The 25,790-nt window shown below is 38.3% G+C and overlaps 1 protein-coding gene across 1 annotated transcript in view; it reads left to right on the plus strand.

Annotated features, from left to right (window-relative positions):
- Window positions 1-25,790, plus strand: part of PTPN22 (protein tyrosine phosphatase non-receptor type 22) — a 62,547-nt gene that overhangs the window by 17,155 nt on the left and 19,602 nt on the right. The window contains exons 3-14 of the mRNA XM_032421230.1: window positions 937-1,045; window positions 1,324-1,400; window positions 1,562-1,657; window positions 2,057-2,095; window positions 3,911-3,982; window positions 4,099-4,158; window positions 4,741-4,883; window positions 5,640-5,706; window positions 6,530-6,607; window positions 9,069-9,155; window positions 23,896-23,972; window positions 24,111-24,925. Coding sequence (XP_032277121.1) covers window positions 937-1,045; window positions 1,324-1,400; window positions 1,562-1,657; window positions 2,057-2,095; window positions 3,911-3,982; window positions 4,099-4,158; window positions 4,741-4,883; window positions 5,640-5,706; window positions 6,530-6,607; window positions 9,069-9,155; window positions 23,896-23,972; window positions 24,111-24,925 — 1,720 coding nt within the window. The remainder of the gene's footprint in view (window positions 1-936; window positions 1,046-1,323; window positions 1,401-1,561; window positions 1,658-2,056; window positions 2,096-3,910; window positions 3,983-4,098; window positions 4,159-4,740; window positions 4,884-5,639; window positions 5,707-6,529; window positions 6,608-9,068; window positions 9,156-23,895; window positions 23,973-24,110; window positions 24,926-25,790) is intronic.

Consider the following 25,790-nt stretch of genomic DNA (forward strand, 5'->3'; position numbering starts at 1 on the left):
AGCTCTATTAAAAGCAGTTTATTTTTTTAAAGATTTTATTTATTTATTTGACAGAGAGAGACACAGCGAGAGAGGGAACACAAGCAGGGGGAGTGGGAGAGGGAGAAGCAGGCTTCCCGCGGAGCAGGGAGCCCGATGCGGGGCTCGATCCCAGGACCCTGGGATCATGACCTGAGCCGAAGGCAGACGCTTGACGACTGAGCCACCCAGGCGCCCAAAAGCAGTTTCTTTAAATGATAAGGGAGTTAAAGTCTGGGACGAGGTTGATTCCTAAGGAGCTACAGAGAGACTATGATTTTCTCTGATCCGAAAGTCTGGTCTATAGTAGAATATTGGAAAATGGGAGTAATTTCAAGGAGTTACTTCACTACGTTGAAGAATCTTGTTGAACCATATTATGCCAGTCCTAGCCTGGTCCACATCTTATTCTACCAACAGAATATGAAACTATTTAGATATTGTTTGGTTGAGGGGTAGGCTTGCAGTTTGAGTCATATAAAAAAAAAAGACAGCTTTCGGGACTGACATTTTTGAAATTTTGCTAGATATAGAGAGATTTTATTTGGCTTAAGCTCCGTTTTTACTTAAAATAGCCCTGTAGCAGCTATAAAGAAGGTAAACTTTTAGTATCTGATGTTTGTGTGGAGCACATGGTTTGTTTTCAAAAAGACATTGGCTTTTAAAATATTCACTAGTTTCACCTCTAGGTTTTAGCTATTTGTGGCTCAGCTGCTGTAAGTGTGATTTTTTCACTTCTCCAAACTGAAGTCTGCTGACCTTATGCTCTGGGGCTCTGTCCTGAATTGGAGGTAGTTCTAGAAGATGCTACAAATTGCAAAAGTGGACTGTTTGGGCAGAAGAGAAGGAAAGCTGTCTAGAGATAGCTTCTTACCTCTGTACCCTAGGAGGATTTAATTCTTGGAATTTTTATTACAGAAGCTGAAAAGACAATCCACCAAGTACAAGGCAGACAAAACCTATCCCACAACTGTGGCTGAGATGCCCACAAATATCAAGAAAAACAGATATAAGGATATCTTGCCCTGTAAGTTTCATTTCTCCCTGTAAACTTGTACCTTACCTTCTCCCCAGCTCAATCATTCCCATCTCTTTTTACGCATTGCTTGCTGATCCTAATCCTGGAACAATGCTTTGACAAGTTAGTTTGTACTGCTTACAACCACGAAAGAACATTCACTCACTCACTTACTCACTCAGCAAACACTTATGAGTATCCACTATTCACAGTGCTAGGTCCTGACTTACAGTAAACCCTCTGACTAAGCCCTTTTAGTTATACTGTGTCTGTCTCCTGTATTATAGATGATCATAGCCGAGTAGAGCTGTCCCTGATAACCTCGGATGAAGATTCCAATTACATCAATGCCAACTTCATTAAGGTACACCCTGTATTCTATACTTCTCTAGGTACCTAAACAAGGGGTTGGGATATTAGACCATATTTCTCTCGGTACCTAAAAAAAAAAGGTGGAGGGGATACTAGACAAGAAGAAGAGGATATTATCTGTAGTCATCCCATATAACTTCTGTTCCCATTTAGGGAGTTTATGGACCCAAGGGTTATATTGCCACCCAGGGACCCTTGTCTACAACCGTCTTGGACTTCTGGAGGATGATCTGGGAATATAGCGTCCTGGTAAGGGCAGAGTCGCTTTTGTTACTCTATTCTGTAGTTGTTGGGGATGGAGTGGGGGTGGGTGTCAGGATATGTGACTGAGGTTTCCTCTGCATTAAAATTGGTGCCTTTTGGGGTCAGTCGCTAGAATTTCAGGCCAATTTTTGCCAAAATCACAATGTCACCCTTATTCAAGGAAATGAAAGTTCATATCTTGACGGGTTCATTTGTTAACAAGAATTTACTGATTTGAATAGAGAAAAGGGAAGTAAGGACAGAAAGAAGGGTAGGAGCAACATTTTATCATTTACCAAAATTTCTTTTGGGGGTTAAAAAACAAACAAAACAGAAAAAAACAATGACTCTGTATTAACTGTTCTTTCTAACTACATCAATGCTCTATCTATTTCATCCCCTCAGATCATTGTTATGGCATGCATGGAGTTTGAGATGGGGAAGGTGAGTCGCTTTCCGGTGGACCTAAAGATAAAGGAAAGAGAAAGGGGAGACTTGGTCGCAGAATTTTCCTTAAGTGTGCCTACTTAAAAATTATTCTCATCTTGCTAGCTGTCAGTTTGGGAACGCTAAATGACTCACTCTCAAGGCTTTTTTACCCCTAAGAACTCCTTTTGTCCACTTTCTCAGTAGACTATTTTAAAGTAAAGATAAGATATACTCTTAAAGTAACGATTCATTTTTCCCACTTTTATTAATTGGGCATCTTTAACTGGCAGTGAGCACTTCTAACCCCGTGCCGTCCAACATGACATCCACTAGTCACACGTGGCTATGGGTGCTTGAAACATGGCTAGTTTCAGGGAACTCAATTTTATTTCGTTTTATTTTAGTGAGTTTAAATTTAAAAACTTGGTTTTCCAATTCAGTGTTTGGAAAACTTTAAGTGTGTTTTGAACAACTCGGGTACATGATTCTTTTTCAACTATACTTTTGATGAACTCTAAATGGAAATAAAATGTTTCCAATGGTAATTTAGGGTATTGAGGTGTGCTGTAAATATAAAACACACACTGGGTTTTGAAGACCAAGATAAGAAATGTCAAATATAGAATATCTGTTTTATATTGATTACATGGTTTTTTTTTTTTATATACTCGGCTAAGATGTATTATTAAAATCAATCTCATTTTTTTTTCATTTTTGAATGGGGCTATTAGAAAACTTAAAACTTCATGGGTAGCTGAGTTGGGTAGCTCACATTATGTTTCTATTGAATAGTACTCTTCTTACTTACTGTTGACATTCATAATTCCAGTTAAAACCAAGCTTTCAGGGGCGCCTGGGTGGCTCAGTTGATTAAGCATCTGCTTTCGGCTCAGGTCATGATCTCAGAGTTCTGGGATCAAGCCCCTGTGCAGTCCAGTTGGGCTTCCTGCTCAGTGGGGAGTCTACTTGTCCCTCTCCCTCTGCCCTCCCTGCCCCCTGTTGTACTCTCTCTCAAATAAATAAAATCTTTAACAACAACAACAACAACAAAAACCAAACAAGCTATCACTTAGCTTGTGCAGCTTTGCTTTAGTAGACATGATTTCTGTTAACCCTTTTGAAATACAGTAGTCCCCCCTTATTCATGTGGGATACACTCCAAGACGCCCAGTGGATACCTGACAGTGTGGGTAGTTCCAAACCCTATATACACTGTTTTTTTCTGTGCACACATACCTATGGTAAAGTGTAATTTGTGAATTAGACACAGTAGGAGTTAACGACAATACTAAAATAGAACAATTATAACAATATACTATATGTTATGTGAATGCGATCTCTTTTTCTCAAAATATCTTATTGTACTATACTCACCCTTCTTCTGATGATGATGTGAGAAGATCAGATGTCTACATGATGAGATGAAGTGAGGGCAATGATGTAGGTGTTGTGGTGTAGGGTTAAGCTACTACTGACCTTCCAACAATACATCCTGGACTATAGGTAACTGAAAGACCGCGGTTGACCATTGGTAACATGGAAAGCAAAGCTGTGGATAAGGGGGGACTACTGTACTGAAAATGTCAGATCCCCATTTCTACTTCTTCAGACTTCTAGGAAGTCTGTAATTTACATATCCTTTAGTGTTTTTCCCATCCTTGGAGATTCCAGACCAGGATGTTGGGGTTGAAGCCCTAGGGGGTTAGACGGTCCTAACCTAAGTGAAGGACACAGAGCTAAATTTGCTTCTGAATGAGGAAGTGGGTTTTGTTACCCAGAAGAGACTAGAATATCTGGAGGGGAGTCATGACATTCTGCTTTGTGCAACAGAAAAAGTGTGAGTGTTACTGGACTGAGCGAGGAGAGCTACCGCGGCAAGTTGGCCCTTTCTCCATATCCTGTGTGAGTATGATGCCTGCTTCTGTTATGGCCGAACAGATGCTCCAGGTTCTACTTTATAGAGACTAGTTTTTGAACATTAGTTTTTGAAATAACTAATATTTGAATTTACTTCTTAGGAAGCTGAAAATAGAAAATCTGATTACATAATCAGGACTCTAAAAGCTAAGTTCAATAGTGTAAGTATAAACCCGAGTGGTAAACTCAAGAGCCCACAGAGGCAAATACATATGTATGTGACTTGGGCTGGGCACAAGACAATGGGGAGCGGTGGGGCCTTTGATGTTCTGGATAAATCTTCACATGCAAAAGAGACCTTTGGTATAATCCCTACTTCCCAATCTATTACACACCATGGCACACTTATAAAATGATAATATTTGTAGGATGAATAGAGGCTGTGCAGTGAATAGAGGCTGGGAACCAACTTGAGAGCTCACATTGCCCCGTCTCTCTATAGCAAAGGGGTTTAATAGATCAGCATGCCTGTGACCCACTTGAACTGGTGAAGCACACCAGTTGGGAAGCTCTGGTTTGGACTATCTTAATATCTACCACCTCTTGTGAGTGGGGCAAGGAGAGACAGACCAATAGTCAGTGTTCTCAAATGGCATGTGGTCCCCAGAGGCCTATAGAGAAAAAAGCAGCACAAATTGCCAACAGGACAGAGATGCTCCTTAGGAAGTCAGAGTAATCTTGTGGTAGAATGAGGTGGGGTCCTAACACTGAACTCTCCTTTCATTCTGGCTACTTTTTTATAGGAAACTCGAACTATCTACCAGTTTCATTACAAGAATTGGCCAGACCATGATGTGCCTTCATCCATAGACCCTATTCTTGAGCTCATCTGGGATGTGCGTTCTTACCAAGAGGACGACAGTGTTCCCATATGCATTCACTGCAGGTATGATGCTGTTCTATGTACCTTCCACCCCAAACAAACCAAATATCACAGTCTGGCCAGGACTCCTGCTGTACCTGAAGGAAGACAGACTCTGTTGGAATTTAAGGTGGTACAAGCAAATAGGATGTAGGCTCCTGATCCTAGTCTCGCTTTTGCCAGTTGATTAGAAAGGAACAAAGCTTAGAAATGAGAGTGATTGAAAGAGCAAGGTCCAGGGGCGCCTGGGTAGCTCAGTCGTTAAGCGTCTGCCTTTGGCTCAGGTCATGATCCCAGGGTCCTGGAATCGAGCCCCGCATCGGGCTCCCTGCTCCGCGGGAAGCCTGTTCTCCCTCTCCCTCTGCCCCTGCTTGTGTTCCCTCTCTCACTGTGTCTCTCTCTGTCAAATAAATAAAATCTTTAAAAAAAAAAAAAGAAAGAAAGAGCAAGGTCCATAGCAAAAACAAACTATAATAAATTCAAGCATTTAATTAATATTAAATTATTGAATTAAAGCATTATATTAATATTTTCTGACAAGTTACTTGGAAACAGTGCAGCTCTAGAGCCTCTTGCTTAGAGAAGTCACCTAGGATCTGTCCTGAGATTTGGTGTGGGCATGTGGCAACTGACAAACATGCTCTAGGAAATGGGGGGAGGGGTTGGAACGTTTCATTGCCTCTAGGTTCCTTCTTCCTCAGTCTGCTGGTGACATTTCCCAGCTACCATCGATGATCCATCCTCTGCAACTATACGTGCTCCTGTGATCTTTCATTTCAGTGCCGGCTGTGGAAGGACTGGTGTTATCTGTGCTATTGATTATACCTGGATGTTGCTAAAAGATGGGGTAAGTTTCTCTCCGCAGGCACTTCCTGTCTGCTTACCCTGTTAGTTTCAGACTTAGGAATTGTTTGGTTCTTCCAAACATCCATCTCCATGACTCATCTTTTCTAGAGTATTCACTGTAGACCCGCTTTGTCAGATGATTAAATTAGGCCCTAGGTGGGTGGTTCTCAAAGTGTGGTTCCCAAACAAGCAGCATTGGCATCACCTGAGAACTTGTTAGAAATGCAAAACCTTGGGCCCTGCCTTGGATGGAATGAAGCAGAAACTCTGGAGGTGGAGGGGAGGGGAGGACGGGCAGCAAGCTCTCCAGGTGCTTCTGATGCATGCTATAGTTTGAGAATCACTGCCCTAAATTCCACAGTTACCCTTCCTTTATCCAAACCACTTTAGTGGATGGACTCAATTTACCACAATCAAACCTTGTGTTCCGATCTCGAAGTCATTTTTTATAGCCTAATAGGAAGTGGGAAGTTTGAAATATGGGCTTTAAACATATCTGCCAACTTCTTTTATTTCATGAAATTCTCATACTTGCTCATCTACTCGAGCCTTCTCCCTCATTATATTTTTAACTTCAAACATTTGATCACCCCATGTGAAATCATTCTCAAGAGTTTCTTCAATCTTTTCTGGGGAAAATACCAGGCTCTAAATCATGATGCAAGTGATGAGAAATGTCATTCATTTTAAAAATGCATTCTTTTTCGGATATTATCTTCTGTTAAGAGACCAGATATCATGGGAGTGACAAGACTAGGAGAAATAGTTTATTAACAAAGCTAAGGAACAAAGGAGTAAGATATTTTTTTTCTTTTATTTGATAGATACTTCCTGAGAACTTCAGTGTGTTTAGTTTGATCCAGGAAATGCGAACACAAAGGCCTTCATTTGTTCAAACTCAGGTATGCAACTATGGTGAATGGATCATAACACGTGTCTGAGTCTTGCTACATCTCTCTGTTCAAAAGTAAGGCCACCCAAAACAGCTGACTGCCCAGCTATAACACAAACTGACTCTTAGGTACACCAGCCCATTTGCATTTCCTTGAACTCTGAACAGATCAATTTTTTTCCTGTATCCCTTGCCTTGGATCAAATTCCTCTCATTCCTTGTATTTTACTGTCTGTGCAGAAGATGTTAAGAAACTAATGTAATATTTCTTATAAAGGTTGTTGAAGAAATTCCACAAGCTGTTTGATTTATTATAAAGAAATAGTTGGGTCAGGTTAACTCGAAGTTTTATAGCAGTAATTCACTTCTGAAACCATAGAGAAATCAGAGCTTTGTCATTTCGACTTCAGGAAGTGGTAAAAGAATCTGGAGAATGCAGTCTGTATACTCATTTTTTGACTTGATGAAAAATAAAAATAAAAGCAACCATACTCCTATCACCTAGAGGTAGCCACGATTACTATTGTTCTGTAGTCTCTCCTGATCCTTATTGTATGCATACTTTAAAAAACCATAATTAGAATCATACTATATATACGGTTGCATATGTATGACAATATTTTCATCCACCCCAAAGTGCTCACCCTCGTTCACTCCGTTAGGGATGCTCTTCCCCTGTTTTGTCCTCTCTCCCGCTCAAGTTCCACCGCCTAGGTGAAACTTTCCCAGCACAGATCTCTCACTCTCTACAATATCAATTTCACCCAGATTTCCATACCAATAATTTTACCCACATTTCTAAAAAAAATGGTCTCCATCTTTAAGATGGGGTTTAGCTTTGCCCCATTCATTCATTCACTAAGCATTGATTGATATAAGTAACAGATACTTTTACATAATTTGTTAGAACTACTTTCTCCTGCTTAAATGGCAAGACCCTGAAGTGTTTAAAGCACTTACAAATGAATTTGCACATAGACTTGGAGGTAAAATAATCACCGGTGGAAGTTTAGGTATTTTCATTGGGCATTTGTGAATTGAGGGGAAAATATGAAGAGCTATTGTAATAAAAGCCTTCTGTTTGGCCCACACAGGTTTTCCACTAATAGCTAGTGGAAAAAAAAAATTTTTTTTCATGCGTCGACTGTAGGTGTTTTCTATATTCGACCTGAGGGAAAAAGTTTCTATGAAATAAAAGCACGGGCTGGTTTAGCGCCACCAGACTTAAAAGCACGCTGACCCATGTAAATGGCTAAAGACCCCAGGAAGTATGCAACCTAGTTGTCTAATATTACTTGTAACACTGAATCAATCAATAAAACCCTACCCCATTTCAGAGAAAGTCCATTTCCGGCCTCCTTGCAAAGGTCGGAAGACAGAGGAAACAATTTCTGGTTAGCCTCTGGTTCATCAACATTATCAACAACTAGCTGAACAAATCCCTTCCCAGTTGTCACTGCTTTTTCTGACACCATCCTCACCAGGAAATAGCACTGTAACCAGCTGAGCGCTTCCTGTCTGACTTTTCTCTCTTCTTAAAAAAATGGAAGAGTGTACCAACAGATGTGTTGGGTGATACGGACTCTGTAGTGTTCTGCTAAAATTATAATGGGCAAAAGTTGTGCTTTATTTGTATAGGATTGTGTGAAGTGCCGGGGAAACCCCGCTGAGGCTCTTTCAGATGAAAAGTAGATCCAAAATCAAGTGCTAGAGCAGGTCCGGTGGCAGAACCCCCCTCCTCCCTCCCCCTCGCCCCCCCCTCCCGCCAGGACCTTGTAATGGTGGTGGTGTCATTTCTAGACAGTGAAATCCTTTTACAAGCACAAATTTCCAGACTCTCTTGGGTGGTCTACTTTTCTTGGGTGTCTTTGCTAGGAGAGCATTTCAGCGGCTTGATCTAGGCACACTAAACTAAGAGTCAGAAGATTCAAGTTCGAATCCAAGTCTGGAAATCACTGCTGAACGACCTTGCACAAAATGTAAACAGGGATAATAGCCTACCTACTTTAGAGATCAATTGTCAGGGTCAAGTGAAGAATACATATTGAAGCTATCTATCTACCCATCGACCACAATCTATCTCCCTTTTTCCAGAAAAGATGAAGGTGCCTGACCAAAAAATGCATCCAGGATCAGATAAAATGTTTAAAACGTGAGCCAGGAAAATGGAATTGGAGGGTTGATGGTGGAGGGAAGGATAAATGGGATCAGAACATAAAACATGCTGGAAGGCCCTTGTATATTTAGAGGTAGAAGATCAAATATTTAGCTCTTTCTAGTAGCCTAGAAGTGCTTTGCAATCCTAAATGGGCTTCGCAAACATAAGGGCACTACGATTAAATTACTGTTGATGGTCTTTTCAGGTCTGCTATACTAGGATTTGACTGATGTTCACACTCCTGAACTCTGGTTCTGTGGTTCACCAAGTTTCTTGTTTGTTTTCATTTGTTTCGGTTTGTGATGCTCTTCAGGAACAGTATGAACTGGTCTACAAGGCTGTATTAGAACTTTTTAAGAGACAGATGGATGTTATTAGGGATCAACACTCGGGAACAGAGGTAAACATTAACCTTGATATTTTGTCTTTTTTTTCATATTTGATTTTGGTCAAGGGATCTCAGATCAGTTGCAGGACTTAATTTATTATTTATTGTCACTTAGTTGGAGCGTCAGGGGTGCATGGGGCTACACTGCAAATCTCCTGTGGAGAAGGACCAATTAATTGAAGTACTTCAACTTAGAAAATGAATCTTTTGGTTAACCTACTGTATACAAGTTTCAGCTCAATTTAGAAACAATAGGAGTGAGTGACAGGGCAAGTGTATATTCTGTTCCCAGGTCAAATAGCTGTGTGGCAAGTTAAAAGTGAGAGTGACAGTTACAAAGTGAAATCATAGTTGAGCACTAATGTGATTTTTCAGGTTCCTCTAGGCTCACTTTTTTTTTTTTTTTTAAAGATTTTATTTATTTATTTGACAGAGAGAGACATAGCAAGAGCAGGAACACAAGCAGGGGGAGTGGGAGAGGGAGAAGCAGGCTTCCCGCAGAGCAGGGAGCCCGATGTGGGACTCGATCCCAGGACCCTGGGATCATGACCTGAGCCGAAGGCAGACGCTTAATGACTGAGCCACCCAGGCATCCCCTCTAGGCTCACTTTGATTGCATAAGTCTCATCAAATTTTGGGAATATTTTAGAATATGCAGAGGAATTTTTAGCTGAGGGTCTTACATATAAAAACGATTATGATTTAACCAAATTCTAATTAAATATTGAGTATTCCAGGATATGCTATTTTGATCTCATCACAAAAATTGATGAGTCAAATACTTACTGTGTAGTCACAAAGCACTAGGTTCTGAACAAACTTAAAGAAGATAAAATTACTGATTTACATTTCAAGGGTATATTTTGTAACATATATTTCTTAATTTAATTTTTAATATCACATTTTGGATTCTTAATCTGAAAATATTCACTGAGGACCTGCTACCTAGCTACTACCTAGTATTAGGAATACAAAGTACATAAGACATGATTCTGATCATAACTCCTATCAGTCAAATGCTGAATCATGAGGAAGGAAAGAAAACCAGAAAAACTGTTGAGGTTTGAAATGGACTAAGCAATCCTAGTTAGTGTCAACTTCAAGGGAAAACAATGTGGTGGAAAGATGTGAAATAAGAGTATAGTCTTGTCAGAAATTTTTACTTATATCCTATTTATGTATGTTTTATTGGCTAGTATTCCCAGACCAAAGTTAAATGATAAAGGTGATATGGACAACCAAATTTTAATGGGAAAAATTTTCATGTTTCACTATCAAGTGTGATGCTGACTTGATTGGAGATATCTGTTTGTTTGTTTTATACCTCTTAATCCCCATCATCTATTTCACCTCTTCCCCCACCTACCTCCTCCCTGGCAACCACCAGTTTATTCTCTATAGTTAAGAGTTTTTGGGGGGCATCTGAGTAGCTCAGTCAATTAAGTTTCCAACTCTTGATCTTAGCTCAGGTCTTGATCTCAGGGTCGTGAGTTCAAGCCCCATGTTGGGCTCTTCGCTGGGCCTGGAGCCTATTTAAAAAAAAAAAAAAGAGTCTTTTTTTTTATTGTTGTTAATTTTGCTTTTTAGATTCCCCAAATGAGTGAAAACATATGGTATTTATCTTCCTCCGTTTGACTTATTTCACTTAGCATAATACCCTCTAGGTTCATCCATGTTGTCACAAATGGCAGGATTTCATTCTTTTTTATATGGAATATTCATTCGTCTATGGATGGATGCTTGAGCTGCTTCCATAGTTTGTCTATTGTAAATAATGCTGCAATAAACATAGGAGTGCATATATCCCTTGAAATTAGTGTTTTTGTATTCTTTGAGTAAATACCCAGTAGTGTGATTACTGGATCAAATGGCAGTCTTATTTTTAATTTTTTAAGGAACCTCCATACTGTTTTCCATAGTGGCTGCACCAATTTACATTCTCACCAACACTGCACGAGAGTTCCCTTTTCTCTACTTCCTCTCTAAGACTTGTTTCTTGTGCTTTTTATTTTAGCCATTCTGACAGGTGTGAGGTGATATCTCATTGTGGTTTTGATTTGCATATCCCTGATGATTAGTGTTTTGAGCATCTTTCATGTGCCTATAGGCCATCTGCATGTCTTCTTTAGAAAAATGTCTATTCAGGGCGCCTAGGTGGCTCAGTCGTTGGGCGTCTGCCTTCCGCTTGGGTCATGATCCCGGGGTCCTGGGATCGAGCCCCGCATCGGGCTCCCTGCTCCACAGGAAGCCTGCTTCTCCCTCTCCCACTCCCCCTGCTTGTGTTCCCTCTCTCGATGTGTCTCTGTCAAATAAATAAAATCTTAAAAAAAAAAAAAAGAAAAATGTCTATTCATGTCCTCTGCCTATTTTTTAATCAGATTTTTTTTTGATGTTGAGTTGTACAAGTTCTTTATATATTTTAGATATTAACTCCTTTGAATATATCATTTACAAATGTCTTCTTCCATTCAGTAGGTTGCCTTTTGTTTTGTTGATGATTTCCTTTCTGTGCCGAAGATTTTTATTTTGATATTCCCCATAGTTTATTTTTGCTTTTGTTTCCCTTGCCTGAGGAGACATAGCTGTAAATATGTTGCTAAGGCCAGTGTCCAAGAGATTACTGTAAGAAATTACCTATGTTTTCTTTTAGGAGTTTGATGGTTTTAGGCCTCACATTTAGGTCTTTAATCCACTTTGAGTTTATTTTTGTGTATGATGTAAGAGAGTGGTCTAGTTTAATTCTTTTGCATGTAGCTGTCCAGTTTTCCCAACACCATTTATTGAAAAGACTGTCATTTTCCCATTGTATAGTCTTTTTTTTTAAGTTATTTATTTATTTATTTGAGACACAGAGTGAGAGAGAGAGAGAGAGAGAGAGACAGAGAGAGAGCGTGCACACACAAGTAGGGGGAGGGGCAGAGGGAGAAGCTGACTCCGTGCTGAGCAGGAGGCCAAACTGCGCTGGGGCTCAATCCCAGGACCCCAAGATCATGACCCGAGCCGAAAGCAGACACTCAAAAACTGAGCCACCCAGGTGCCCCACCCCATTGTATATTCTTGCCACCTTTGTCATGGATTAATTGATCATATAAATGTGGGTCTGTTTCTGGGCTCTCTATCTGTTCCATTGATCTATGTGTCTATTTTTGTGTCAGTACATACTGTTTTGATGACTCTAGCTTTGTAATATATCTTGAAATATGGGATTGTGCTATGTCTAGCTTTGTTTACTTTCTCAAGATTGGGCTTTGACTCTTTGAGGTCTTTTGTAGTTCCATATCAATTTTAGGATTATTTGTTCTAGTTCTGTGAAAAATGCTATTGGTATTTTGACAGAGATTGCATTGAATCTGTAAATTGCTTTGGGTTGTATGAACATTTTAAGAATATTAATTCTTCCAATTCATGAACATGGTATATCTTTCCATTTGTTGTGTCATCTTCAATTTCTTTAATCAATGTCTTTCACCTCCTTGGTTAAATTTATTCCTAGGTATCTTATTCATTTTGGTGCAATTATAAATTGGACTATTATTTTTCAATTGTTTAAAGAGTGTATTCATTGATTTCTATTTTATTAGGAAATTTTTAGAGAAAGAATGTTGAATTCTGTCAATTGCATATTTTGAATTCATGGAGTGCTCACGTGGATTTCTCCTTTGACTTATTAATACAGTCATACCATTGGATTTGTTAATATCAAACCATCCCTGTATTCTTAGAATTAACCCTTCTTGAACAAAAAATATTCTTTTTTAAAAAAGATTTTATTTATTTATTTGACAGAGAGAGACACAGCAAGACAGGGAACACAAGCAGGGGGAGTGGGAGAGGGAGAAGCAGGCTTCCCGTGGAGCAGGGAGCCCGATGTGGGGCTTGATCCCAGGATCCTGGGATCATGACCTGAGCTGAAGGCAGACGCTTAATGACTGAGCCACGCAGGCACCCCAACAAAAAAATATTCTTTTGATATGTTGCTGGAATATGTGGGCTAATATTTTATTTAGGTTCCAGGAAATGCCAGTACTCAAATTTAGCCCAGTAGCAGGGCCATGGCTCCAGTTGGGTTGTTTGGAGTGGGCCCTTATTCAGTAAATGGGAACATAGCAACACAGTTCAAACTCCCACAGAGAGAATTGCTTACAGTTAACTAAAGAGGACTTCTGTTTCTGGAAAGATCAAATAGACATACTTTTCCCTATTCCTCCCACTAAGTGCAACCAGAAACCATTATATAATTGACATTATATATAAAACAACTATAAGAAAGCTCTGAGAGATAGAAAGAAGACAGGCCAGCTAAGGATCTTGGAACCTGAGGAAAGACATGATGGTAAGTTCCTTGGGTTTTCTTTTGACTCATATATCCCAGACTGGAAACTGAAGAAGTCAACAACATGGAAAAGCCAGGGATGCAGACAAAAAAGCCCCAACAACAGCCTGCTCTGTCTAGCCAAAGGACCAGAAAAGGGGCAGTCCAGCAAGACAGAAAACTTTTAGATAATCATCACTCTACTTCAGTCAACACCACAGAAAATAATGGTCCCCCAACCCCACCCATGTCAGCAAAGGCTGAGTGGGGTCCTAGATTCCCACCTTTCTAACACTGTAGTAGAATGCCAGAGTGGTGTCAGAGAAGGTCAGGTAAAGAGGTAGGACTTTCATCCTTAATGGCCTGAAATGAGGGTTTCCTGCAGTGTCATTGGAGACTGCATGGGGAGCGAGCTTCCACTGGACAGTAACATGGTACCCTAATGCCTTCCCACTGAAGTAGTATCCGAAGAAGGCTAGTAGAGAGTTAGGACTTCCACCATCATCCAGCGGTGATAAGGCCACCCCTACCACAGTGTCAGTAGAGACCACATGGGGAGCTTCTCCTGTGATGTCTCCCCTTGGGTGTCAACAAACACTCAGTGAGGAAACTGGTAGAAGTAGAATACACCAGCAGTAACAAGGCAGTAATGAGGCAGCACCTTCCCTTTCCTCTGTAGAATGGAGTTAAAAATAAAAGAACCTAGCTAAAAGAGAAGATTTAACTAAGATCCAGAGCCTCGTAACAATACAAAAATGTCTAGGTTTCAACTGAAATCACTCATCATACCAAGAATCAGGAAGATCTCAAACCAAATGAATAAAAGACAACCAATAGATGACAATACTGAGATGATAAAGATGTTAGAATTATCTGACAAAGTTTTAAAAGCAGCCCCAATTAAAATGCTTCAATGAGCAATTACAAACATGCTTAAAATTTTTTTAAAAATGGAAAGGCTCAGCAATAAATAGAAAAAGATTCAGCAAAAAATCCAGAAGATATAAAGAAGAACTGATGGCAATTATAGAATTGAAAAAGGTAGTAACTGAAACGAAATAGCTTAGTAGATGAGCTCAACAGCAGAATTCAGGGTACATACAGAAAAAAAGAACTAATGAGCTAGAAGATAGAACAATAGGAATTACCCAATCTAAACATCAGAAATAAAATAGACTGGAAAAAAAAGAACAAACAGAGCCTTAGGGAACCTAAAGGACTACAACAAAAAAACTAGCATTTGTGTCAGCAAAGTCTAAGAAGGAGAGGAGAAAAAAGGCAAGGCTAAAAAAGTACTTAAAGACTCAGTATAGGGGCGCCTAGGTGGCTCAGTCGTTAAGCATCTGCCTTCAGCTCAGGTCATGGTCCCAGGGTCCTGGGATCGAGCCCCGCATCGGGCTCCCTGCCCCGCGGAAGGCCTGCTTCTCCCCCCTCCAACTCCCCCTGCTTGTGTTCCCTCTCTCGCTGTCTCTCTCTGTCAAATAAATAAAATCTTAAAAAACAAAACAAAACAAAAAAGACTCAGTATAATTAAACTTCTGAAAACTAAAGACAAAAGTTCTAGGAAACAGCCATAGGATAATGATCTTAACTGTAGGGAGAAAACAATTAGTATGATAGCAAAATTGTCATCAGAAACCATGGAAGCCAGAAGAAAGTGAAACAATATTTCTCCAGTGCTGAAAAAAAATAAATGGCAACCCAGAATCCCATACCCAGTAAAAATATCCTTCAGGAATGAAGAAGAAATCAAGACATTCTCAGATGAAAAACAAACAAACAAACAAACAAACTAAGAGAATTTGTTTGGTAGACCTATCTTTAAAAAAATGACAAAGGAAGTTTTCTAAGCAGAAAGGAAATGATGAAAGGGAGAACATGATAAGCAAAAGCATGGGTAAATGTAATAGATTTTCTTTTTCTTCTTGAGTTTTCTAAATTGCTTGATTATTGAAGCAAAAATTATACAGTCTGATGTGTATAATTTTATGTATTAGAGGAAATACTTAAGACAATTATAAACAGGGAAGGGTTAGGGACGTAAAGGGAGAGGTTTCTGTACTTGAACTAGTGAACTAATAACACCTGTAGACTGTGATAGGTTATGTATATATAATGTAATACCTAGAGCCACCACTACAAAAACTCTACAAAGATATACCTTAAAAAACACTATAGGTAAATCAAAATGAAATTCTAAAAATTCAGGAGAAAGAAAAAAGAAATGAAAAACAGAACAAACAGAAAACAAAAAATAAAATGGCAGACTTAAGCCCTGACATATCAATAATTACATTAAATGTAAATGGTATACATATATCAGTTAAAAGACAGATTGGCAGAGTGTATTGAAAACATCTATATGCTGTCTATAAGAAATATATTTCAAATATATAGGTTGGTTTAAAGTAAAGATTGGGAAAAAGATATATCATGTATTCATATAAACATGAGTAAGGAACAAAAATACTAATTCAAAGGGGCACATGTACTCTGATGTTTATAGTAGCATTATCAACAATAGCCCAATTATGGAAAAGAGCCCAAATGCCCATTGACTAATGAATGGATAAAGAAGATGTGGCATATATACATATATATATAATGGAATATTATATATAATGGAATATTACTCAGCCATCAAAAAGAATGAAATCTTGCCATTTGCAACACGTGGATTGAGCTTGAGTGTATTATGTAACTGAAACAAGTCAGTCAGAGAAAGACAAATACCATATGATTTCATTCATATGTGGAATTTAAGAAACAAAACAGATGAACATAGGAGAAGGGGGAAAAGCGAGGGAAATAAACCATGTTAACTATAGAGAACAAACAGGGTTGATGGAGGGGGATGGGCTAAATGGGTGATGGGTATTAAGGAGGGCACTTGTGTTGAGCACTGGGTATAATAGTAAGTGATGAATCACCAAATTCTACTCCTGACACCAATATTACATTATATGTTAGTTAACTAGAATTTAAATAAAAATTTGAAGAAGGGGCACCTGGGTGGCTCAGTCGGTTAAGTGTCTGCCTTTGGCTCAGGTCATGATCTCAGGGTCCTGGGATCAAGTCCCACAACAGGCTCTCCACTTAGTGAGGAGTCTGCTTCTCCCTCTCACTCTTCTCTTGCTCTCCCTCTCTCTCTCAAATAAATAAATAAAATCTAAAAAAATTTTTTGAAGAAAAAAATAAGGATAATAGAAGGTCAGCAGGACTATTGTAGTGTAAGTTGAGTTAATGTACTCTTTATGGTCAGAGTTCTATTGTCTATAGATTGTTTGGAAAATTGTTAATCCACCTTTCAATGGATTTCAAAAGATGTGGCCTAAAGATTTGTTGTGGTCATTTATGGGGAGATTTTGAATCTAAACCCAGGGTACCTATACAATAGTCAGGTCCACTAGAGCTCCAAGGAAATAATCTGTAAGAAAGAAAAGTCTTTTATGCTAGAGTAAAATAATGTTAAATGGCAAAAAAATTAAAAATAAATATAAACATGAATAAAGGAAAGAATATAGCAAGAGTAGCTCTATTAATATCAGATAAAGTAGGCTTCAGAGCAAAGAAAATTATCATAGGCAGGAAGGGACATTATATAATGATAAAAGGATCAATCCGCCAATAAGACATAGATAGTAGTCCTAAGTGTGTATGAACCAAACAGAGCTATAAAATATGTGAAGCAAAAACTGACAGAACTGAAAGGAGAAATAGACAAATCTGGTTATAGTTCAGTACCCCTCTCTTAACAATTGATAGAAAAACTCAATGGAAAATCAGCAAGAATATAGGATAACTCAACACCACCATCAACCAACAGGATCAAATTGATATTTATAGAACATTCCAATCAACATCACAAGAACACACATCTTTTTTTTCAAGTGTTGAGATCAGTTATATTCAGGGCCACAAAACAATCTCAAACATCTAAAAGAACTGAAATCATACAGAATGTATTCTCTGACCACAGTGGAATCAAACTAGAAGTCAATAACAGAAAGATAACAGGAAAAGGTCCAAACACTTGGAAACTAAACTACATTCTTCTAAATAATCCATTGAGTGAAAGAGGGAGTTTCATGGGAAATTTTTAAAAAAACACACATTGAACTGAATAAAAATGAACACATTGACATTTGTGGGACAGAGCTACAGCAGTTTTGAGAGGAAAGTTTATAGCACTCTAAATGCAAACATTTGAAAACAGCAAAGGTCTCAAATCAACAATCTGAGCTCCCACTTTTAAGAGTCTAAGGGAGGAAAAAAGCAAAATAAACCCAAAGAAAAGAGAAGGAAAGAAATAATGAGCAGAAATCAATGAAATTGAAAACAAAAACTGTGGAAAAAAGAGCCAAAATGATCAATAAAGTTGACAAACCTCTATGAAGACAGCTGAGGAAAAAAGAAGATAGAAATGACCAATATCAGGAGTGAAATGGGAGAGCCCTAGAGTCTCTGCAGATATCAAAAGGATAATAAAGGAATATAGTATGAACTGGACACATCTACACATGACAACTTAGACAAAATGGATTACTTCCTCATGAAACACAAACTACCATAGCTTACTCAACATGAAATAAATCATTTGAATAGCCCCATAACAGTCAAGGAGATGGAATTCATAATTTAAAACTCCCAAAAAAGAAATCTCTAGACCCACATGATTTCACTTGAGTATTCCAACCAAATATTTAGGGAAGAATTACCATGAATTTTACACAATCTATACCAGAAAACAGGAGGAGGAAACACTTGCCCCATTCATATTTTCTGTTGTGGTCAAATCTATCATTGTATCACAGTGGAAAAAATTACCACCTTAACCATTTTTAAGTATATAATGCAGTGGCAGTAAGTACCTTCGCTATATGCATGACCATCACTACTATTTATTTCTAGAAATTTTTCATCATCCTAAACAGAAACTCTCCATGCCCCCTACCCCAACCCCTAACAACTTCTATTCTAATTTTTGTCTCTATAAGATTGCTTATTCTAGGTACATCATATATGTGGAATCATGTATTTATTCTTTTGAATCTGGCTTATTTCATGTGGCATGTTTTTAAGGTTCATCTATTTTTTTTAGTATGCATCAGAATTTCATTCCTTTTTATGGTTGTATAATATTCAATTGTGTGTATATCCCACATTTTGCTTATTCATTCATCCACCAATTGATACTTGAATTGTTTCCACCTTTTGGTTACTGTGAATAATGCTGCTATAAAAATTGTTGTACAGGGGCGCCTGGGTGGCTCAGTCGGTTAAGTGCCTGCCTTCGGCTCAGGTCACGATCCCAGGGTCCTGGGATCGAGCCCCGCATCAGGCTCCCTGCTCAGCGGAGAGCCTGTTTCTGTCTCTCCCTCTGCTGCTTCCCCTGTTTGTGTGCTCTCTCTCTCTCTCAAATAAATAAATAAAATCTTTTTAAAAAATCGGTGTACCAATATTTGTTGAAGTCCCTACTTTAAATTCTTTGGGGTATATACCCAGAAGAATCCAGGAATTGCTGGATCATACAGTAATTCTAGGTTTAGTTTTTAAAGGTACTGCCATACTGTTTTTTACAGCAGCTGCAAAATTTTACATCCCCACTAGCAATGCACAAGAGTTTCAATTTCTCCACATCCATGCCACCACTTGGTATTTTCTGGTTTTGGGTTTTTTTTTTTTTCTAGATAATAGCCATCCTAATGGGTGTCAAGTGGTATCTCATGGTTTTGATTTGCATTTCCCTAATGATTAATTGATGTTGAGCATCATTTTTGTGTGCTTATAGGCCGTTTGTGTATCTTCTTTGGACAAATGTATATCCAAGTCCTTTGCCTATTTTTTTTCAAAATTTTTAAATTGTGGTAAAGTAGGGGCACCTGTGTGGCTCAGTCAGTTGAGTGTTGACACTTGGTTTTGGCTTGGTCATGATGTTGGGGTTGTGGGATCAAGTCCAGTCAGGCTTGTGCTCAGCACGGAGTCTGCTTGGGATTCTTTCCCTCTTCCTCTTCCTCTCCCTCTGCTCCTCCCCCTGTTTGCATGTGTGCATGCATACACGCTCTCTCCCTAAAATAAAATCTTTTTTAAAATTGTGGTAAAATATACATAAATTTAACCACCTTAATTAATTCTATGTGCATAGTTCAATGGTACTATGAACATTCATATTGTTGTGCAATTATCACCACCATACATTTCCAGGACTCTTTTTATCTTGAAAAACTGAAACTTTATATCTGTTAAATAATAGTTCCCCAATCCTTCTTCCCCTCCCCCCATCTTTGGCAACCACTATTCTACCATTTGTATCTATGAATTTGACTACTCTAGGTACGTCATATTAGTGGGATCACATGATATTTGTCCTTTTGTGTCTGGCTTATTGCACTTAGCATAATGTCCTCAAGGTTCATCAATGTCATAATATGTCAGAATTTCCTTCTTTTTTAAGGCTGAATAATATTCCATTGTATGCCACACTTTGTTTCTCCATTCATCCATTGGTGAATGGGGGTTTACTTCCACCTTTTGGCTATTGTGAATAATACTGCTAAGATCGTGAGTGTGTAAATATCTTTTTGTGTTCCTGTTTTCAGTTCTTTCGGGTATATATGCAGAAGTGGAAATGCTGGGTCATATGGTAATTCTTTTTTTTTTTTTTAATATTTATTTAAGTAATCTGTACACTCAACATGGGGCTCGAACTCACGACCCTGATATCAAGAGTCACATGCTCTTCTGACCAAGCCAGCCGGGTGCTCCTCACATGATAATTCTGTGTTTAATTTTTTGAGGCACTGCCATACTGATTTTTACAGCAGCTACACCATTTTACATCCCTACTAACAATATACAAGGTTCCAATTTCTCCATATCCTTAGCAACTATTTTTGTTTGCTTATTTATGGTAACCATCCAATGGGTATAAAGTGGTATCTCATTGTGGTTCTGGTTTGTATTTTCCTGATTAGCAATGGAGAGCATTTTTCATGTGCTCATTGGCCATTTGTATATCATCTTTTGAAAATTGTCTATATATGTTTTTTGCCCATTTTTGAATTGGGTTTTTGTTGTTGCTGTTGTTGAGTCTTAGGAGTTGTCTGTATATTCTGCACTGTTGTTTTTATCATGAATTTTTTCAAATGCTTTTCTTCTGCTTCAACTGACATGCTCATGTGAGGGTTTTCTCCTTTATTTTATTAATGTGGCGTATTATAGTGATTGATTTTTGTATGTTGAACAATCCTTGCATTCTGGGAATAAATCCCACTTTGTCATGACATATAATCCTTTTAATATGATGCTGAATTCAGTATGCTAGTATTTGGTTGAGGACTTTACATCAATAATCATAAATGATACTGATCTATAGTTTTCTTTTTCTTGTAGTATCTTTGTCTGGCCTTGGTATCAGGGTAATGCTGGCATCATAGTATGACTTAGCAAGTGTCAACTTTTTGGGAGAGTTTGTGAAAGACTGGTATTAATTCTTCATTAAATGTTTGGTAGAATTCACTAATGAAACCATCTGGTCCTGGCGTTTTTTTGTTGGAAGGTCTTTTGATTACTGATTCAGTCTACTTACTAGGTCTATTCAAATTTTCTATTTCTTCCTGAGTCAGTTTGGTTGATCGTATGTTTCTAAGAATTTGTCCATTTCATCTAGGTTGTACAATTTGTCGGTGTACAATTGTTCACATTATTGTCTTATAATACTTTTTATTTCTGTAAAATTGGTAGTAACATACCCACTTTTATTTCTGTAATTTGAGATTTTGGTAATTTGAGTCTTCTTTTTTCCTTAGTCAATCTAACTAAGGTTTGTCACTTTTATTGAACTCTTCAAAGGATCAATTTTTGGTTTTGTTGATTTTCTCCATTGTTTTCTTAGTCTCTATTTCATTTAGCTCTGCTTAATCTTTAATATTTCCTTCCTTCTGCTAGCTTTTGGTTTAGTTTGCTTTTTTTCTAGTTCCTTAGGTGTAAAGCTAAGTTATTGATTTGAGATCTTTCTTCTTTTTTTATTTAAATTCAATTAATTAACATATAGTGTTGCACCCAAGATCTTTCTTTTTAAGAGTAGGCATCTATAGCTATAAATTCCCTCTGAATATCGCTTTCACTATATCTCATACATTTTGGTATGCTGTGTTTTTGTTCATTTTTAAGTATTTTCTAATTTCTGTTGTGATTTCTTCTTTGACCCATTAGTTGTTTAATTTACACACATTTGTGAATTTTCTAGTTTTCTTTTTGTTATTAATTTTTAGTTTCAATCCATTATAATTGGAAAAGATACTTTGTATGACTTCAATATTTTAAAATTTATTAAGACTTGTTTTGTAAAGAAGATGTGGTCCATATATACAATGGAATATTACTCAGCCATCAGAAAGGATGAATACCCAACTTTGACATCAACATGGATGGGACTGGAGATTATGCTAAGTGAAATAAGTCAAGCAGAGAAAGTCAATTATCATATGGTTCCACTTATTTGTGGAACACAAGTAATAGCATGGAGGACATTAGGAGAAGGAAGGGAAAAATGAAGGGGGAATCGGAGAACCATGAGAGACTATGGACTCCGAGAAACAAACTGAGGGTTTTAGAGGGGACGGGGGTGGGGGGATGGGTTAGCCCAGTGATGGGTATTAAGGAGGGCACGTATTGCATGGAGCACTGGGTGTTACATGCAAACAATGAATTGTGGATTACTACATCAAAAACTAATGATATACTGTATGGTGACTAACATAACATAATAAAATAAAATTTAAAAAGAAAAGACTTGTTTTGTGGCCTACCATATGGTCTATCCTGTGCAATGTTCCATATAAGTTTGAGAAGAATGTGTATGTTGTAACATGGAGTGTTCTATATGTGCTGTTAGATTTAATTGGTTTATGGTGTTGTTCATGTCTGTCCTCTATTTCCTTATTGATCTTCTGTCTGATCTATCCATTACTGAAAGTGGGATATTAATATCTTATCAGTTTACCAGACCTGCTGTAACAAATATCACAAACTAAGGAGGACTTAAAACAAATTTATTTTCAGGGCCTCTGAATGGCTCAGTCGGTTAAGCATCTGCCTTTGGCTCAGGTCATGATCCCAGGTTCCTGGAATCGAGCCCTGCATCAGGTTCCCTGCTCAGTGGGGAGCCTGCTTCTCCCTCTCCCGCTCCCCCTGCTTGTGCACTTGTATGCTCTCTCTTTGTCAAATAAAAAAAAAAAAAAAATCTTAATCTTTAGATGCAACACACTTCATAAAACTAGTACTTCTTTAAAAAAAAAAATTATTTTCTCATAGTTCTGGAGTAGGAAGTCCAAAATCAAGGTGTCAGCAAGGCCATGCTTTCTCTCATAGCTCTAGCAAGAGTCTTCCTTGTCTTTTAGTTTCTGGTGTTTGGCAGCAACCTCTGGCATTCATTGGCTTGCGGATACATTGCTCTAGTCTCTGTCCCCATCATCACATGGCATTCTCCCTGTATGTCTCTGAGTCTCTGTTTTATCTTTTTATAAGGACACAGTTACTGTGATAGGGCCCACCTCAATCCAGTATGACCTCATCTTGACTAATAACATCTGCAAAGACTCTATTTCCATATAAGGTCACATTCACAGATATCAGGGATTAGATTTCAACATATCTTTTTGAGAGTCATAATTAAACCCATAATAGGTGGAATCTTACAATGGCTGATGACATTTAAAAAATATATTTAAACATTTCTAAAATCAGGATATATTTTACAAATTGGTGGTATCTAAGATTCTATGTAACATATTCAATAATGTGATAATTGCTATGAAGAAAAAAAGAGAGTGACTGACAAGTATGTGGGAGTATGATTTTAGGTTGAGTGGTCAGAGAAGGTTTTCTTATGCAGGTGACATTTAAGTATAGCATAATTACTTAGAAAGAGCCAGTTATGGAAAATCTGGAGCAAGAGTATTTTAATCAGAGGGAATAGTAAGTGTGAAAGGCTGGAATTGGAAACAAGTTTGGTATGCTTAAGGAAAGGCAAGAAAAACAGTACAGCTAGAGCATGGTAAGGAAGAAAGAGGTAGAACAAGGTAAGTATGAGGACCTAATAAGCACTTACTAATTTAAGATTTGAGATGATGTAATTTCTGAAGGTAGATTGTTCATAAGAATAAAGGTTCCCCTAAAGACATGTTAAAACTCCCACATTTGATACTATAAGCAAACACTTTCTAGCTTCTATAACACTATTAATCCTTTATTTGGATCCCTTGATCTTGATATGTGAACAAGTTCTTATTGGGCTCAATATTTTGGAAACTCATCTCTTTCATGAATGATTTAAAATCTTTAGGTTTCTGAAAAATAATTTCTCAACTTTATGAATGTTAAAATATCTCATTGCCATTTCTTCACTGAAAACCAGTGTCTTCCTTATTTCTCTTGAAGATTCAAGCACAATATTCAGTTCTTGAGCAAAATCCCACTCTAGAAACAGAGTCTGATTCTCCTAATTTACCAAAAAGGTGAGTACAATTTTACACACCCCAATGTTGTCTAGTTATGTCAGGGTGGGGGGCAAATCTCATGCTTCTAACTCATTGTGACGCTAAGAAGAGACCTCTTTGGGCTGCGGTGTCATCATTACTTTCTTTTTGTTTCAGTGGCATAAGAGAAGCAAATCTGATGAAGCAACAGAGCAAACCAAGGCTAAGGGTGAAAAGTGCACAAGCTTCTTCCTTTGACCTCAGGACTTCTTTCATAAGTGAAAAGGAAGGGTTAGTTTTGCACCCTACTGAACAGAGCAGTGCTTTTGACTTTTTGGAGCTAAATTGTAGTTGTAACAAAAATGCTGACACAACCACGAATTGGGAGACAAAGGCGTTTGCAATAGCTGGGGAGTCTCTTCAGAAGCATCAGAGTTTAGACTGGAGCGCCATTTTGTTTGGAGTGTGTCCAAATTCTAAATCTGCCGATGTAGCAGGAAGGTATTTTAATTCAAAGGGGCCAATAATGCGGACCAAATCAACTCCCTTTGAGCTGATACAACAGAGAGACACCAAAGAGCTGGACATCAAGGAAAATGTTTCTTGTTTGGAACCTCAACCCCACAACTCTTGTCTTGAGCAGGCTCAAAGAGCGAGGCATGTTTCTTCAGCAGAACTCAATGATTCACTGCCATCTGGCTCTCAGCCCCAAATGTGCAAGGCCCCTGATGCAAAGAGGCAGGACTCTCAGGCTCTTAATGCATATTCTTACATGTCTTTAGAAGATCCTTATTTCTTATCATTGTCTCCAAGTAGTGCTGGTTCTAAGATGTCTCTTGATTTACCTGAGAAGCCAGATGGAAACGTTTTACCTTGTTCCCCATTGCCAGCATCTTCTACAACCCTCTTTTCTTGTTACAATTCACATGATTCTTTAGCATTGAGTCCTCCAACTGATTACCCCCAACGGAACCCAGAGACAGAGGTAGTAGGTAAGTTATTTTTAGAAGTTTATATGGCATTTTAGATTTCACTCTGTTTCTATAGATTTGGTTTCTTCTCATGCTCCCTCTAGTCTTTCTCTGCTTCTTTCTCCTTCTTCCTTCTCCTTCTCAAAGAAATAAATTCCAGAAGGGTTTTCCTGATGTGATAAGTTAAAAAATAGCAGTAACAAACATGTAATCATTGATGAAACTATGCCAGCAAGAGTGCCTCTAAAGAAGGCAGTCCCCATTCCTCTGGATGTATATCAGAGGTCCACAATTTACCCTTGCTATGCAGAAGCAACTTCCAAGGGAACAGCAGGAAGGATTTGATCCACAGCACCACGTGGTCATTCGGGGCTTTTATTGCTCAACCATATGGCTGCACTGAGTTGAACAGATCACTAAGCACTGAATTCTCTTCCCGCAGGAGTTGGAAGAGGAGGACCTGATTTCTTCCCATCTTTGTGTAATAATGTAGTAGATGAGAATGTGTATTTAGTATTCTGTGTGGGACTTTCATCTTTTTTTTTTTTTTTAAGATTTTATTATTTATTTGAGAGAGAGAGAGGGATAGAGCACAAGCAGGGAGAGCAGCAGAGAGAGAGGGAGAAGCAGGCTCCCTGCCGAGCAGGGAGCCCAATGCGGGGCTTGATCCCAGGACCCTGGGATCATGACCTGAGCCGAAGGCAGACGCTTAACCGACTGAGCCACCCAGGCGCCCCGGATTTTCATCTTATATTCACCTTTACGTTCATACTTTTTCACCTTTATAATCCTGGATTTTTGCATATTATGCATATTGTTTTTGTTTTATTGAGTGGTTTGAAAGTAGAAGTATATACTCTGCTAGAGATGGTTACAATAGCTTGAT

Source organism: Phoca vitulina, unplaced genomic scaffold (genome assembly GCF_004348235.1).
Source record: "Phoca vitulina isolate PV1807 unplaced genomic scaffold, GSC_HSeal_1.0 scaffold2, whole genome shotgun sequence".
Taxonomy (NCBI): domain Eukaryota; kingdom Metazoa; phylum Chordata; class Mammalia; order Carnivora; family Phocidae; genus Phoca; species Phoca vitulina.